The sequence below is a fragment of the Esox lucius genome, chromosome 14, assembly GCF_011004845.1.
Source record: "Esox lucius isolate fEsoLuc1 chromosome 14, fEsoLuc1.pri, whole genome shotgun sequence".
In the NCBI taxonomy this organism is placed as follows: Eukaryota; Metazoa; Chordata; class Actinopteri; order Esociformes; family Esocidae; genus Esox; species Esox lucius.
In genome coordinates this window covers 11,677,736-11,693,172 of record NC_047582.1, presented here as the reverse complement: position 1 = coordinate 11,693,172, position 15,437 = coordinate 11,677,736, and the positions used below count along the sequence as shown (strand labels likewise).

General features: G+C 45.9%; 1 protein-coding gene across 5 annotated transcripts in view; it reads right to left on the bottom strand.

The window, feature by feature from the left end:
- The window catches only part of unc5c (unc-5 netrin receptor C), a 137,047-nt gene that overhangs the window by 46,642 nt on the left and 74,968 nt on the right, over positions 1–15,437 (bottom strand). For 4 of the 5 annotated variants that reach the window (XM_010895667.3, XM_010895668.3, XM_010895669.3 and 1 more), the window contains exons 2-3: positions 11,224–11,460; positions 2,174–2,317 (exon numbers count right to left, since the gene is read on the bottom strand). In XM_010895667.3, the coding sequence (XP_010893969.1) occupies positions 2,174–2,317; positions 11,224–11,460 (381 nt within the window). The remainder of the gene's footprint in view (positions 1–2,173; positions 2,318–11,223; positions 11,461–15,437) is intronic. The other variant, XM_034296950.1, reaches the window with a different exon arrangement.

The window sequence follows — 15,437 nt, the reverse complement described above, 5'->3', positions numbered from 1 at the left end:
GGCAGCACCTTGTATCAACAGTAAAATGGACATTATACGTATGCTATTTAGCAGACTAGTATTATAAATTAGGAAAATTACTGTTTATAGTTCAATGTAATTTAAAAACGTTGAAATAGTCACAATGTTCTGAAGAGCACTCGCCTGTCCAGGTTGCAGTTTAGGCTACCGGTTACAGAATGGCCGATTAAAAAGAAGTCACATAATGAAATACAATGAAAAACATTAGCACAAAGTATTACCACAACAAAGGCTTTAATGGAGGCGTCCATCTTGGTTTCTGACTTTGGACACTATAACGCAGTAACCTTCTGTTAACTCGGGTGTGACGTGATTCCCAGTTCCGAGTTCCAACTTCCGAGGTAAATGGAACACACCATAAGTCCATGGGAGAGACAGGTGCTACAGTAATCCGTTCAGGACCATATAACAGACTGATCCTTTCTGACGAAATGAGGCAAAGGTTAGCCATGGCAGACTGCTGATCAAGACAGATTATTATGGGATGGAGGTGGATAGCGGGGACTGTCTGTGGAGGAGACTCCATTAGTCAGTGGCTGACCTGGCCTGACTAACACAGGTAGCCTACGGCTAAAGTAAGAGGAAAGACAGAGCTGGTGAGTTGACAGCAACTAAACTGGCCTTGGTAGAGCTCTGTGCAATTCTGAAGACAAGACAAGGCTATGTCTGTGGCTGCTTTGAACTGGTTGGTGTCATTAAATAATTACTGTAGCTGCATTTACCTCAGTGGTAGTGATTTGTAAGACTAGCTGTTACCTCAGTGGTAGTGATTAGTAATGACTGTAGCTGTTAACTCATTGGTAGTGATTAGTAATGACTGTAGATATTAACTCAATGGTAGTGATTAGTAATGACTGTAGCAGTTAATTCAGTGGTGGTGATTAGTAATGACTGTAGCTGTTAACTCATTGGTAGTGATTAGTAATGACTGTAGATGTTAACCCAGTGGTAGTGATTAGTAATGACTGTAGCAGTTAATTCAGTGGTAGTGATTAGTAATGACTGTAGCTGTTAACTCATTGGTAGTGATTAGTAATGACTGTAGCTGCTAACTCGGTGGTAGTGATTAGTAATGACTGTAGCAGTTAATTCAGTGGTAGTGATTAGTAATGACTGTAGCTGCTAACTCGGTGGTAGTGATTAGTAATGGATGTAGCTGCAAACTTGGTGGTAGTGATTAGTAATGAATTTAGATTCTATCTCAGTAGTAATGATTAGTAATGAATGTAGTTGTTAACTCAATGGTTGTGATTAGTAATGACTGTGTCTGCTAACTCATTGTTAGTGATTAGTAATGAATGTAATTGTTACCTTTGTGGTGGTGATTAGTAATTAATGTAGCTGCTAACTCAGTGATAGTGATTAGTAATGACTGTAGCAACAGTTAACTCAATGGTAGTGATTAGTAATGACTGTTGCTGCCGTTACTTCAGTGATAGTGATTAATAATCACTGTAGCTGTTGATAACTGGGTTCTGGTGAGGAGTAATGACTGTAGCTGTTTATAACAGGGTTCTGGTGAGGAGTAATGACTGTAGCTGTTGATAACTCGGTTCTGGTGAGGAGTTGTAGGTACAAGCTAAGCTCTTTCTCAGAGACCTTTTAGTCTTCCTGACAGCTCCCTGAACAGCCAAAGGAGAAGTGATCCATAATTGGCCCTTCTGAAACACATCACTACATATTTACTACATCCAGCATAACAGAGACCATATACACTCTAACGAAGAGAGAGGGGACATAATGTGGGCCATACAAACCCACAGCTCAGAGACAATACAATTGAAACCGGACGATACAAATTAAAGAACAACATAAAACTGTTCTCTCATCTCTGCCACAGACTCTCCACTTCCTTCACTATTTTGATTGGCTTCTCCTCCGGGTCACAGGAAATAACTGTGTACTTCCAGGAAAACATGCGTGTATTTGGTATGTACCAGTAACAACACAAAGAATAGTCCATTTGAGAACCACCAACAAATAACCGGAAACACTGATATAAATACAATATGTTTATCTTTTGTGCTCCGTGTTTAAAACCCTCCGTCTCTGGTCGTCGTCTCAGAAGATGTTCATAAACGCTTCTCAACTCACTGACCAGTGCCATCTTTGACCGCGGTGACCAGGGGGGCGGACAGAAAGTGGTACTCACATGCGATGCGTACGTGGGCCTTGCGGCTCTTGGTGGTCCCTGCGGAACTCCAGGCCACACACTGACACCAGAAGTCCTCCGGCCCGAAGAGCTCCTCCACCTGCTGCCTCGTGATCTCAATACTGGCCTCTCGCACCACCAGGCCTGTGGAGGAGGAGAGGGAGAGGGAGGAGAGAGTCAGTACAGTCAGTACGCAGGATCTATACACAAGGAGAATCTGCACAAGCCTCGGGCTGAGAGGGCACATTCAGCACACGGAGACAAAGCCATTTGAGGTAAATTATGGCGTAATAAAGAGAAATGTATGTTGCCCTGGGTGAACATGGTCTCAAGGGAGAGGGCCGTGTGGATAGATATCAGCGCTAACTCTGCGCCAGCTACACAACAACTGAGAAGATGTCAATGCTAGCCTCTCAGGCCCCGGAAGACGGGCAACAGAGGACACGGTAACGCCCGTTCCAGATCCGTCAGGACCACGCAATGCAGCAGCACGCTCACACTAAAACCCATCGATTTCATATTAATAAAGCTTGATGGTCCGTTGCATTGCATCTGAAAGTCAGTTTACTAACTACAATGTCGAAATGTCTGTTTCTGGAGGCTGCTGGGCAACGATCTGGTGAGCGTGTGGATGCGCGTGCGTGTGCCGAGTGTTTATGGATTGTGCCGTTTCTGTTAGCCTGGCCCAGATTGCACTGAGGTTCTGTGGGATTGAGTGGTTGAGGTCCGTGGTGCTGCATGTGACTTTGGGGGGAGGAAGACTAGCAGCCCGATCAGCGTCATGGCTAAATCAATCCTGTTTGCTAACTCCTCTGATTACTGCTCATCTGGGTGCCCAGACCCAAAACAAACAAATCAGCCCAGAAACAAACGCCTCAACCCGCAGCACATCTTACCCTGCAGCTTAGAATACTGGGGTGACACTGCGCGTGTGTGTTTGTGTGTGATCAGCTAGGGATTTTCCGGCCACTTGGCTATCCAGTATCCTGGCTGACGTTTCGGTGTCTCAGCCCATTGTGTATTGTTGAGAGGACTGATATATACGGAGGTGGAGTCTCGGACAGGAGAAAACGTATCATCGGCACTGTCCTTACACAGATATCTGGAGTCCTATTCAACTGGCAATATTAGAAAAAGTAGGAGTCACGTGTGTTGTCCCTGAGAAAATACATTTTCTGAAGGTTTACATTTTACACTATGCGAAGAGTGTTCACACAGCATGGGCAAAAATGTCTTTCAAACAATGCAGTAATCACTGCAGTACAATGTCTATATAAGAAACTATTGATCCAATGGGGAGGGGAGAGGAGAGAGGAAAGACACAGAGATATTGTTCTATTAATTGTACGATGATTCTTTTTTATTGGTTATTAGTAATGATGTTAAACTGTAAATTAATAATGACTCGCAGCGTATGCTTTGGCAGTGTTTTAACCAATAAGACCCAAGGGGCAGTATCGTGAGTGCAATGATAAGTAAATGCATCCAATTCAATTTTCCCACTAGAAGATATAGTTTTTTGTCATGTTGCCACAGACGCGACCCGGTCGCATTTCCCATTGTTGCTATGTGAAAGGACTAGTGAGTGTAGCGTGTTGGTTTGAATGCGAACTGGTATTGCTGTAAGGTGCAAGCAAATGTGGTATATCTCCTTGAAGATTACTTTGAGTTACAAAATGGCAATATTATGTAATTATAATTACTTGTGGCAGCCTCTTTGATAAAATAAAATATATATACCCAAACACACACTTTAGAGGCAGTGGACACTTGGTCTAGACAGGCCAAAACACTCATTCATGTTGCCTACAGCCAGGATAGTTTGCTTATCAAAAGAGTTCAGACAAGCTCACATCTCGGCATAAATGAACACCTGCAGTACCAATCTAAATAGGAGGAAGAAAACCCAGTAAGAGATTAAACGTGTACCGATTTGTAAATTTTGGGGAAATTTGGAAGGATCCAACTAATGTCTGCCAACGGTGGAACCTGTCAGCCAACGGAAATGTTTCATTTCTCACTTGATATGACAGCCTGTGCAGTTTGGCACAACACCAGTGATATGCCCAAGGATGTGTTTCAACACACAAATGTGGTAGCTGAACTCCCTCATGATCAGGCATCGGGGATTTCTACTGAAGAAACACTTTCAGTGTGTTTTTCAGTGTATTCAGTGTCTCCTAGCGTATCAGTTAGTCTCCTGTCATCTAACAAACCGGTGAATGTTATCAGCCGACAGCACCCCTCACCACTATATAAAGCAGACGTTAGGACTGACAAGGCATTATAATGCAGACATTAAGAGTGACAGTGCAGATTCTGCATGATGGTAGAGGGGTTCACTCCATAACTACCAAGACAACCGTCCTCTTCATCCATTACCACAAGACATGAAGCGAGAACCTCCCTGGTTACCGCCTCGGTTTCCCTGAAGAAGGAACACTAACAGGCCCGCTCTAAATGAGGAGTCAAGAGGAGAGTCTGTGGTTGGTTCCTTCAGGTTGGGTTTCTTCCTGCAGACATTTCAGACACCAAGCACTCTGACTTTCTACTCAGCAGCTTAGAAGTCATACAACATTTACACTGTGGCCTGGCAGGCAGGCATTGGGAAAAGAGACGCTAGCTACTGTACTGCCATCCTGACAGCAACGAAAAGGTGTGTTTGTTATTTTTTGTGTCCTTTAGTGAGCGTGTGTGCAACTGAGCGTGTTTGCGAGTGAGAGCGAGAGAGAGAGAGAGAGAGAGAGAGAGAGAGAGAGGGGGAGAGAGAGGGAGAGGAGAGCGAGCATAGATGTAGGGAGACGGGTCAAGGGTAATCATGAAGTTGGAAAAAAATCACACAGAGTATTCCAGTGAAAATCAATAGGGGTAACAATAAAAGAGCCTGTATTCTCTACAGACCCATAGCATGCACGAATGACTCATTTATTCTACTCACTCACAGTGTTTAAGAACCCAGTGCTGCCTGGCTGCTCGGAGGAAGGCTCTCGTGACTATCCACACACCACTGCCATGGGAAGCAGGCGTGCCCGCTGAGCGCGTCACCCGTGTCTTCACGTGCTGTATACGAAGCGAGTGAACCAGAGCCAGGACTGACCGGACACAGCTCTAGGTCAATCACGGCGTCAGGTCCTGGCATCCCGGAGCAGCAACCGTCAGACCGTACATACCGACAGAACTGGCTACACCAGAACTCATCTCAACGCCGATCTCGGTGCCCGGGCGACACGGCAACGGCGATGAGGATTTACCCGCGGATGCCTGAGATCCAAAGGGACTGCACCGCTGAGCGACTGGGCTTTGGAAAACCTGTGTGTCCCGTCTGAGTCGCTGTGACACGTGAACAGAGATCCCTGAGGCTTAAGACTTGATCCAGAGTGTCAGATGGCGACCTCTCGCCCTGACACAATGCGTTGGCTCATGTAAAACCGCTAACTGTTTACCATGAACTGTAAAGTATGTTGTTCCAGTACTGACCAGACGGAGAGAAAGGCTGAAGATACTTCTGGAAGCTGACCCTGCCTTTAACACCACGCCACAGTGATCAATGACCTGGGCTTCATCCCGCCGCCCTGTCTCACACCCTCTCACTGGCCATTAGTATGACACAAAATGACTCCCCGATCGCTCCCATTAAGCGATGTCCGCGACGGGCCTGTGCCTAGGTGGACCCCTTGCGGGGGTGATTTATTATTAACGCCATCATTAGCGCTAGCTAGCCTTAGCTCCCGTTATCGATCACTCGCTGGAGCGGTGGCCGTGGGGTGGGGGTAAGTGCCCTGGTTATCTGCCCCCTAGACGAAGAGCGCCGCTCCCATCTGCTGCTAGCGGTCATAATTCTCGGAGAGGGTGTCTCCAGTGTGTCATCTCTCACGGCAGTCCCTACATATAATTAACTCCGGCCTCGTTTGCCCAGATCGATGGCCGCAGCTCACGGGAGGCCGAGGAGGAGCGCGTGGCCAGCTGTTTAGCGCTAGGCGTCGCCTACGAGGGCCTCGGCGGTGTCAGAGGTTATTCCGGCGCCCGTCCGTACAGGTGTTCCCTACCTTACGCCACCGTGTTCATTCGCTGAATGTTATGCTATCTGCTGAAATGTTATGCTATCTGCTGAAATGTTGGGTATCCTAAAGCGCCATTAAAAAGGCCACACTGCCGTAAACCCCTGACATAAACCTATCAATGAACCTCAAATCCGAACGTGTGTCTTTAATCATCCGGTGAGGGTAAAAATAAAGAGCACAGTTGCTTCCTGCCAGCGTTTGAGAGGAGATATCAATCGTTCACCTAGTGTGGGTGTACTGAGGCCGCGCCTCTTCCAGATCAGGGCCGTGGTACAGCAGCACACTAATGATGCCGTTTCACAGCAAGGCAAAGGCAGCAGCTGCATCTGCTGTCTCTGTTACTGCCTGTCTGATAGGCTGATACCACAGCTACACCGAGGTGGATAGAAATAGAAGGACTGTCTAACTGACAATAACAACGTGTCCCTATCGCTCTCCTACCTCCCTCTATAACCCTCTTCTGAAGACAGAGAGAGAGAGAGAGAGAAAGGAAGAGAGAAACATTGAGACAGAGAAAAAGACAGAAACAGATAGAGAGAGAGGGAGAGAAACAGAGACAGAGAGTGAGATGGAGAGAGAGAGAGACAGAGAGGCTTCAGATCTTATTTCCACCAGTATTGACCAGGGCCAGCCTCTTCTCTATCTGTGCTCCTTTTCTGTCACTTTGTGAAATCAGAGAGGACTGGAGTTGGCAGAGAGACAGAGAGAGAGAGAGAGAGAAAGAGGAAGAAAAAAGAGGGAGAAAAACTGGGCTTCAGTGCAGAGTGTATGTGTATACATGTCTATGTGTTTGTGTTTGTGAGATGTTCACTGATTGTGTGTGAGTTTTTAGCCTCTGGGGTTGGGTTTTGGAGCATGGTACGTGGACGCGGTGTGGGTTGATTTACTTGGAGATGCTTTTAGCACACAAGCTTACTGACATGATGGCAAAGGGGCACCACTAACTGCTAACCTAACTTCTGTCAATGCCAACGCTGCAAAACATGTCTTCACAACCTTCACAGCTCAAATCCACTTTCTTTACAGGTCTTTTTAGTTACTTTGGTACTATTCACACATGTGGTTCTGTTTCACCACTTTTAGTATGAAGAAGACAACCGATCATTAAAAACAAGATCAAACATCAGCGTGTCATCTAGAAAGACGTGTTTCACATTAAAATAGATGATATTTTTTTCTCTATTGTTCCTAATTGATCATCACCCAATCATTTGGTGAATATACTGTATATATTTTACATTGTTTTGCTGATGATGTGCAGATTTAAAAGCACAGAATCACCATCCTAAGGCCATTTATGTGACTTTGTATGTGATTCAAACCCACAACTTTGGTGATGGTAGTGTGAGACACAAAAGACCACTGCATCACCTATGTACAATACAATACTGCCAAATACAGGACATGATGACCATCCATAGTAGTAACCACAATGTTTCTAATGCAAAAACAGAAATAAAATGTAACAGATTACCTTTAGAACTTCAAAGTCATTGTGAAACAGCTGTCTGACATTTGTTTGGTCTTGGACTCACGGATACAATGACTAAACTCAGAGAATTGAATGTTATGCTTTGATGACATACACTCACCTAAAGGATTATTAGGAACACCCTACTAATACTGTGTTTGACCCCCTTTCGCCTTCAGAACTGCCTTAATTCTACGTGGCATTGAATCAACAAGGTGCTGAAAGCATTCTTTAGAAATGTTGGCCCATATTGATAGGATAGCATCTTGCAGTTGATGGAGATTTGTGGGATGCACATCCAGGGCACGAAGCTCCCGTTCCAACACATCCCAAAGATGCTATATTGGGTTGAGATCTGGTGACATTGGGGGCCATTTCAGTACAGTGAACTCGTTGTCATGTTCAAGAAACCAATTTGAAATGATTCGAGCTTTGTGACATGGTGCATTATCCTGCTGGAAGTAGCCATCAGAGGATGGGTACATGGTGGTCATAAAGGGATGGAAATGGTCAGAAACAATGCTCAGGTAGACCATGGCATTTAAACGATGCCCAATTGGCACTAAGGGGCCTAAAGTGTGCCAAGAAAACATCCCCCACACCATTACACCACCACCACCAGCCTGCACAGTGGTAACAAGGCATGATGGATCCATGTTCTCATTCTGTTTACGCCAAATTCTGACTGTACCATCTGAATGTCTCAACAGAAATCAAGACTCATCAGACCAGGCAACATTCTTCCAGTCTTCAACTGTCCTATTTTGGTGAGCTCGTGCAAATTGTAGCCTCTTTTTCCCTATTTGTAGTGGAGATGAGTGGTACCCGGTGGGGTCTTCTGCTTTTGTAGCCCATCCGCCTCAAGGTTGTGCGTGTTGTGGCTTCACAAATGCTTTGCTGCATACCTCGGTTGTAACGAGTGGTTATTTCAGTCAAAGTTGCTCTTCTATCAGCTTGAATCAGTCGGCCCATTCTCCTCTGACCTCTAGCATCAACAAGGCATTTTCGCCCACAGGACTGCTGCATACTGGATGTTTTTCCCTTTTCACACCATTCTTTGTAAACCCTAGAAATGGTTGTGCATGAAAATCCCAGTAACTGAGCAGATTGTGAAATACTCAGACCGGCCCGTCTGGCACCAACAACCATGTCATGCTCAAAATTACTTAAATCACCTTTCTTTCCCATTCTGACATTCAGTTTGGAGTTCAGGAGATTGTCTTGACCAGGACCACACTCCTAAATGCATTGAAGCAACTGCCATGTGATTGGTAGATTAGATAATTGCATTAATGAGAAATTGAACAGGTGTTCCTAATAATCCTTTAGGTGAGTGTATAACCAACATACTCATTAGATTTCACCAAAAACTTTGTGGTTAAATCAATGATCTTGTGGTGAAAGATGATTACAAACCAAATTAAAACAAAATCAATTGTTTGGAACGCAAGATTTAATGGGTTATAAAAATAAACATAAAATCTGAGTTAAAGTGTTTTGAAAAGCCACAACATACTATTGATAATAGTACCAAAGTATAAATTGTCAAAATTAAAATTAAAATTAGAATGGATCTCGGAGAAGTAGTTTCATTACTTACAAATGAGTGAACCTTGTTTCCGGTCCCCTTTTTTACTTTAGGGGTTAGGTTTAGGGTAACATTTACAATTGGGGTTTGGGGATTGAGAAATTGGGTTGAGGTAAGGTTTAGGTTTATATATCAACAAGTATATATTAACGTGTGTGTGTGTGTGTGTGTGTGTCTGGAATATTGTGTTTCAGGGCTGTATGCATATACGAAGGGGGATAATTGAGAGTGTGTATGTGTTCTGTGTGTTCCATTGAAGGAATGTGTGTGTGGCACACAACCCTATGGGATTAGAGGGTAAATGCTGTGTGATTGCTACCTGTGGGCTACAAAAAGAAGTCAATTTCCCCCTTTGGCAGCTGAATACAGCCAATCAGTGGAGGGCTGCTGTGTGTAATGGCTATGTGAAGCCCAGAGGAGCAGGCTTCAGTTAGAAACAAGCTCAGCCTTTCCACTCTGGGAGACACCAGGAGAGGCTCAGAGCTACTACACACACATGCACGTACACAGACACACACGCATCTACGCACACACGTACGCCCACACACACACACACACACACACGTGTGTTTTATGCATGTACATACAGACACATATACACAATTACACCTTAGCCTTGGTAAACAGAAAATACAATTGTTCTATAAGACTCCAACAGTCGTCTTCGCTGTCTCTCTGTATGTGTCAGTCTACCTGCATGTGTGTCAATCTGCATGTCGGTCTACCTGCATGTCGGTCTACCTGCATGTCGGTCAATCTGCATGTCGGTCTTCCTGCATGTCGGTCTTCCTGCATGTCGGTCTACCTGCATGTCGGTCTACCTGCATGTCGGTCTACCTGCATGTGTGTCAATCTGCATGTCGGTCTACCTGCATGTCGGTCTACCTGCATGTCGGTCTACCTGCATGTCGGTCTACCTGCATGTCGGTCAATCTGCATGTCGGTCTACCTGCATGTCGGTCTACCTTTCATTCATGTATAATAAAAAGTGTTTAAACATACAAAACTATCATTATCAGTGCTATTATTAGTATGCCCTTTCCAGGGGTGTACAAGTCTCTCTGTGGGCTCAGACATGACAGATGAGGGAAGGCAGGGGTTCACCAGACAGAAGGCCTCCAATGTTGTTATCACTGTCCGAGTTTCAGGCCAGCGAAGGGCAGTTATCAGAACAGGCATTGGTCCATCATAATTTTTACATACTTCTATCTAGTTTCAGATGCTCAACAGTTGCCTGTAGTGTTGGATTTAAATTGACCATTACCAGACCGTGCTTTATCATCAAGCCTGCTTCACACAGATACTGAAACAGGAAGAAAGAGAGAAGAGCAAGAAGAAAGAGGAAATGAGCGAGGAGACAAGGACAGACAGTTGTTTCTGAAGAACAGTATAGTATGCCTTAGTCTGTGTTGTCTCAGTCTTAATGATGCTAAACTACCCCAGACTGACTACAACCTGGCTGTCTTCCCGGCTGTCTGTCTTTGGTTTGTCTTCCTGGCTGTCTGTCTTCCTGGCTGTCTGTCTTGTTTGTCTTCCTGCCTGTATGTCTGTCTTCAGTTTGTCTTTCTACTCGTCTCTCTGTCTCTGTGTCTGTCTGTTCTTCTATTCTGCCATGGCTCTATGAGCCTCTATTAAAGTATCCCTTTGAGTTTAACAACACAGTCTTTCTATGCTACAAAAATCCTGTCCTCATTACGTGTTTGTGTCTGTGTGGCAAAGGGCAGGCATGGCAAAGTCTTCACTGAATAATTCATCTCCTTGATTCTCCAACAGAACTGGGTAGCCTGAAGGGAAGTGTGTGTGTGTGTGTTTTCTGTCTGTTAAAGCTCATTTCTGTTGATCTTTTTCTGTTAATCTGTAAAAGTTGGTTCACACTGATGGTCATTCTCTTGGGTGAAAGGTTACACACACAGAAACAGAGTTAACTGACCAGAGTTCTCGTCCACCTTCTCCTCCACCGTGTGCTCCTTCTGATGGACCCACTCACTGTTGCACTTGAAGTAGATCTGGGTGGCGGGCGTGGCCTTGCAGTAAAGATTGACAGGTTTATTCTTGACGATGTACGCCTCCTCCGGCTCCATCAGGAACACAGGGAGGGGCTCGGGCGGGTCCGAAGGGAAGGTCTCGGGCAGGTCACCCAATCCCATGAAGTCGTCGTCATCTCTCACTGTAGAGCGGGGGAGGGAGGGAAATAAGGGAGAAAGACATCAGTTCTCTGTGGATCACTGTCACCACTGTGTCATCCTATCATTTCATCGTCTGGTATGTTTACACAAGTGTATTTTAAAAGCCCGGGACGTTTCTGGAATTCCTCCCCGGCAGACTGGATTTGAGCTGCTGCCTGGCTGGCCTGACCACATGCTGCTACTCCTGACTCCAGCCTGCCGTCCGGGAAGACAGGAGATAATCACATCCAGAGTTCAGGAGTTGAGAAGTGGAGGGAGGCCAGGCTAAACGCTCCCTCTCACACAGCAGATCTTAGGACGACCACGACCCCGGGCTGTTGGCCCCGTTTAGTCCATTCCTGGGATAGTTGAGCTGCGGACAGATTTACTGTATGCTCCCTAGTAATTACAGGCCTCTGTCAGCCCCTTTCGGTCTTTAATGACACACGGACAAACGAACGGGCGCACGTGCGCACACACATGCACGCGCACGCACTCCGGCCAACTTCCAAACTCTTTGAAGAGAGAAAGATGAAGCCCATTCACCACTCCATTTGTCACCTCCAGAACGGTTCTATTCTTACCATCGAACCGGGCGCCATCAATTATTCACCAGTCTACCAGAAAGAATCCAGTGTGTCAGAGAGAAATAGAAAGAGAGGGAGATGACTTTGACTTCAATGTATTACTTTAATGAGACATTGTCATTAATAGCACCCCCGCCAACCCCTCCACCAGAACCCACTCCCATAAAAAAGGCATAGTGTACCACCAGAACTTCCACGCAGTCACATTACTCACCACACAATAAGAGAACAACAGACCCACTCAACAACACTTAAGAAACCAGAACCACTTTACAAGGTACATCCAACCCCACCTCTCCGGCCGTGAAGAAAGCCACCCCCCCCAGGCCCTGAGCCCCAGTTGACCCGAAAACATTTCAACACTCTTAATCCTTTTAAAAAACCCAAACAGTGGCACCCAGAGACCATCCGCCTGAATAAAAGCCCTAACTCTGAGTGAGAGAGTCAGAGTGCGATATATATATATATATATATATATATATATATATATAAATATATATATATACACACGGCAGCACCGAAAGAGAGGGATGACATGAGGGTTTATCAGAACCATCGGTAATTCTTCCTTTCTGGGGCCCAGACACGTTGGAGACTGATTGTCTGACTCAAGCTGTCTGCCAAGTGGCGGCAGCCGTCTGAGCGGTAAATAGGGCCTGAGTTTATGTCCATCTGTGTCCTCGGGATTTCTAATGATATCTCCCGCCCCCTCTTCGTAACCACTCGGACAACGAAGGCTCATCCGAGCCATGTCGTAAAATGACCGGGCCTCAGCGCGTTTGTCTGACATATCTGCACCTTGCGGATATTCTCATCGACGAAACACTTGATCGGAATACAGGCGTTGATTCCGAAAAGTAGAATGCGGTTTAGGAGCACTGGGCAAATTGAGTCACTGCACACGTTCACTTGGCAGAGTAATTGTTTTCTAACAGAAACACGGCGGAGTGAACCAATATTGGCCCTCCAGCTTGTGAATGCCTCTGCCTACCTCCTCTCTGAGCTTCTACCCGCTCGGCTTCACTAGCCTCCCATTGGAAACTCGGTTTAGTTAGAAAATCTCTGGTACAGCAGTTTGAATAACAAACAACAGAATAGGAACTCTGAGATATGGGAGGATATGTAGGACATTAAATCCCCACCTAATGTATACAGAATATGGCGAATCAAAGATATGTACAATATAAACACCCAGCTAATATGGACAGAAACTGGTGAGTCGACAAAATGTACAGCAGTGGATCTATTAAAATGCAGCATATAAGTGGGAATATATGAACATGTGGAAAACCCAGAGTATGTGTGTGCGTGGACAAGTGCACGGGACTGACTGAGCAAGCTCTGTGCGTGTAATGTCCAGAGCGGAGCGCCTGCCTTTCATCACTGCCATTGGTAAATCAATCCTCTCCTCAGCTCCTAATCTGGTGCTAATTGACGAGTAGCAGTAAGCCCTGAGCGACCCCTGACCCCTAGCTGCGACCTCTCTTCCTCCCACGAGTTTCGTGGACAGACTGAGTGCTCAGCAGCAGAGGCGAGCAGAACTGTGCTTGGTTGTGGGTCAGTTTGCGTCCAGAGCCCAAGGGCGGTCGCTAGGTTACACTGTTACAACAGACCGGTGTATCAGACCTTGTTGAGGGGGCTAGTGTACAGAGCAGTCTCCAGCGAAGCCCAGGGACCCTGACTCAGAAACAGGGCCCAGAAACTCATTAGACTGTGTTAGTGCCAGCCTATTCCAACTTTCCCTTCATATCTGTCCTTCCCCCCCTCCCTCTCTGTGTCTTCAGTGGGGCAGAGAGATCAAGAAAAAAAGCATGAAAGTGTTCCACAATGTTGTTCCCCAGTCGCGTGTACAGGCAGGCGCGTGCGCGAGCACACAGCCGAATTCATCAACTTCCAGAGTGAAAGAAATAATAAATACTAGAGAGTGGAAGCAGCCCTCCAGTGCAACACAGCCCAGAAATGGAGAAAAAACATGACAAAATGAAAGACCCCGCTGACTCCTACCCAATCTGCCAGGTCCCCGCTCTCTGGTGAATAGAATAAAGAGCAACGACAAGCTCAAAGAGTTGCTATCTCCATTTCTCTCTCATTCCCCCCCTCCCTCCCTCCCCCTCTGTCAATCCTAGCCTCACACTCGCTCCCTTCTCCCATCTCACCATCTCCTTCTCTCTCCTTCCCTCTAGGTTAAAAGCAGCTGTTGATCATGGTCGATATCAATGTGATTTCTCAGGGGGGGGTGGGTCTGTTGAGTGTTTGGGGAACTATAAAGGAGTGTAGGCTCACCAAGGTGGATTCATTGCGTTGGTTACTGGAGAAACCTCTGGTGTATGGGGCGCAACAGAGTGTTGAGACTGCCTCCGTTACGCAACTCTCCAACACTTTGAAAAGAGGCGACATCATCAAACGGAGACACCTGTGGGACCTGGCTGGACCCCGCATTGCAGGACGCTGATTGGACGGCGGTGTATCTGCAGACAAGGTCGTTCCCGTCTTCCTGGATGGGGAAGACACCTAATGTTCTGCGGTTTGAGGATAATATGGCACTACTTGATTTGGGACGTTTGGAGGAGGTGACCGGGAAGGAGCCGTGTAGGGTTCTGTAAAGGCATTCAATAAGACAAAGCTTAAGGGCAGACAGGACTCCTCTAGGAGGACCAAACTAGGGACTGGTGACAGCAAAAACCCAGCATGGATAGAACTGTACCAGCCAGCTTTACAGAAGAGCACTGGGGACATGCGCTGTTGCATGTTGCCTAGGTGTTGCTGACTGATGAACTATTTGTTATTTAAGGGAGACCATTCTCCATTGTTTTATGATGTGTGCAAGGCTGGTACCTCTATTTGATACTTTATCTTTTTTTGCTACTGTTGGCTGGGGGTTTAGTACCACTGCTTTTATTTTGGGGTTCAAGTAAAATAAACAGGAGAAAGGGAAATGTCTACTTTTGAATGTTCTTCTCAGTCAGGCTAAGATGGCAATTTTCCTGAGTAGGAGGCATAAGCTGGACAGTGGTCAAGGTGTTGTAGTTAGACTCTTTAAGGGGCTGGTTAATTAAGATGGATTTGTAATATTTGTCTGCGATGCAGAATCTCCCCATGTCTGTGTAGAAATAAGGCAAACTATTGTTTGTGGATGTCATTAGTTGAACATGAAAATGTTTAGTTTGGTCATCCGTTTCTTGTTGGTTTAATAAATGACAGTGTGCAGCATGGCTTAAAAACTGTGTGTAATGTGTAAAATAAAGATTTTGATTTTACTTCCCCCTCTCGCTCTCTATCCCTCCTCTCCAGTTCCTCTCTCTCTCCGTTCCTTTCTCTCCTTTCTCATCTTTCTCTCCTTCCCCCTTTCAGCCCCCTGCACCAATGCACAAGCAGCGCAGTGGGAAGTTGTC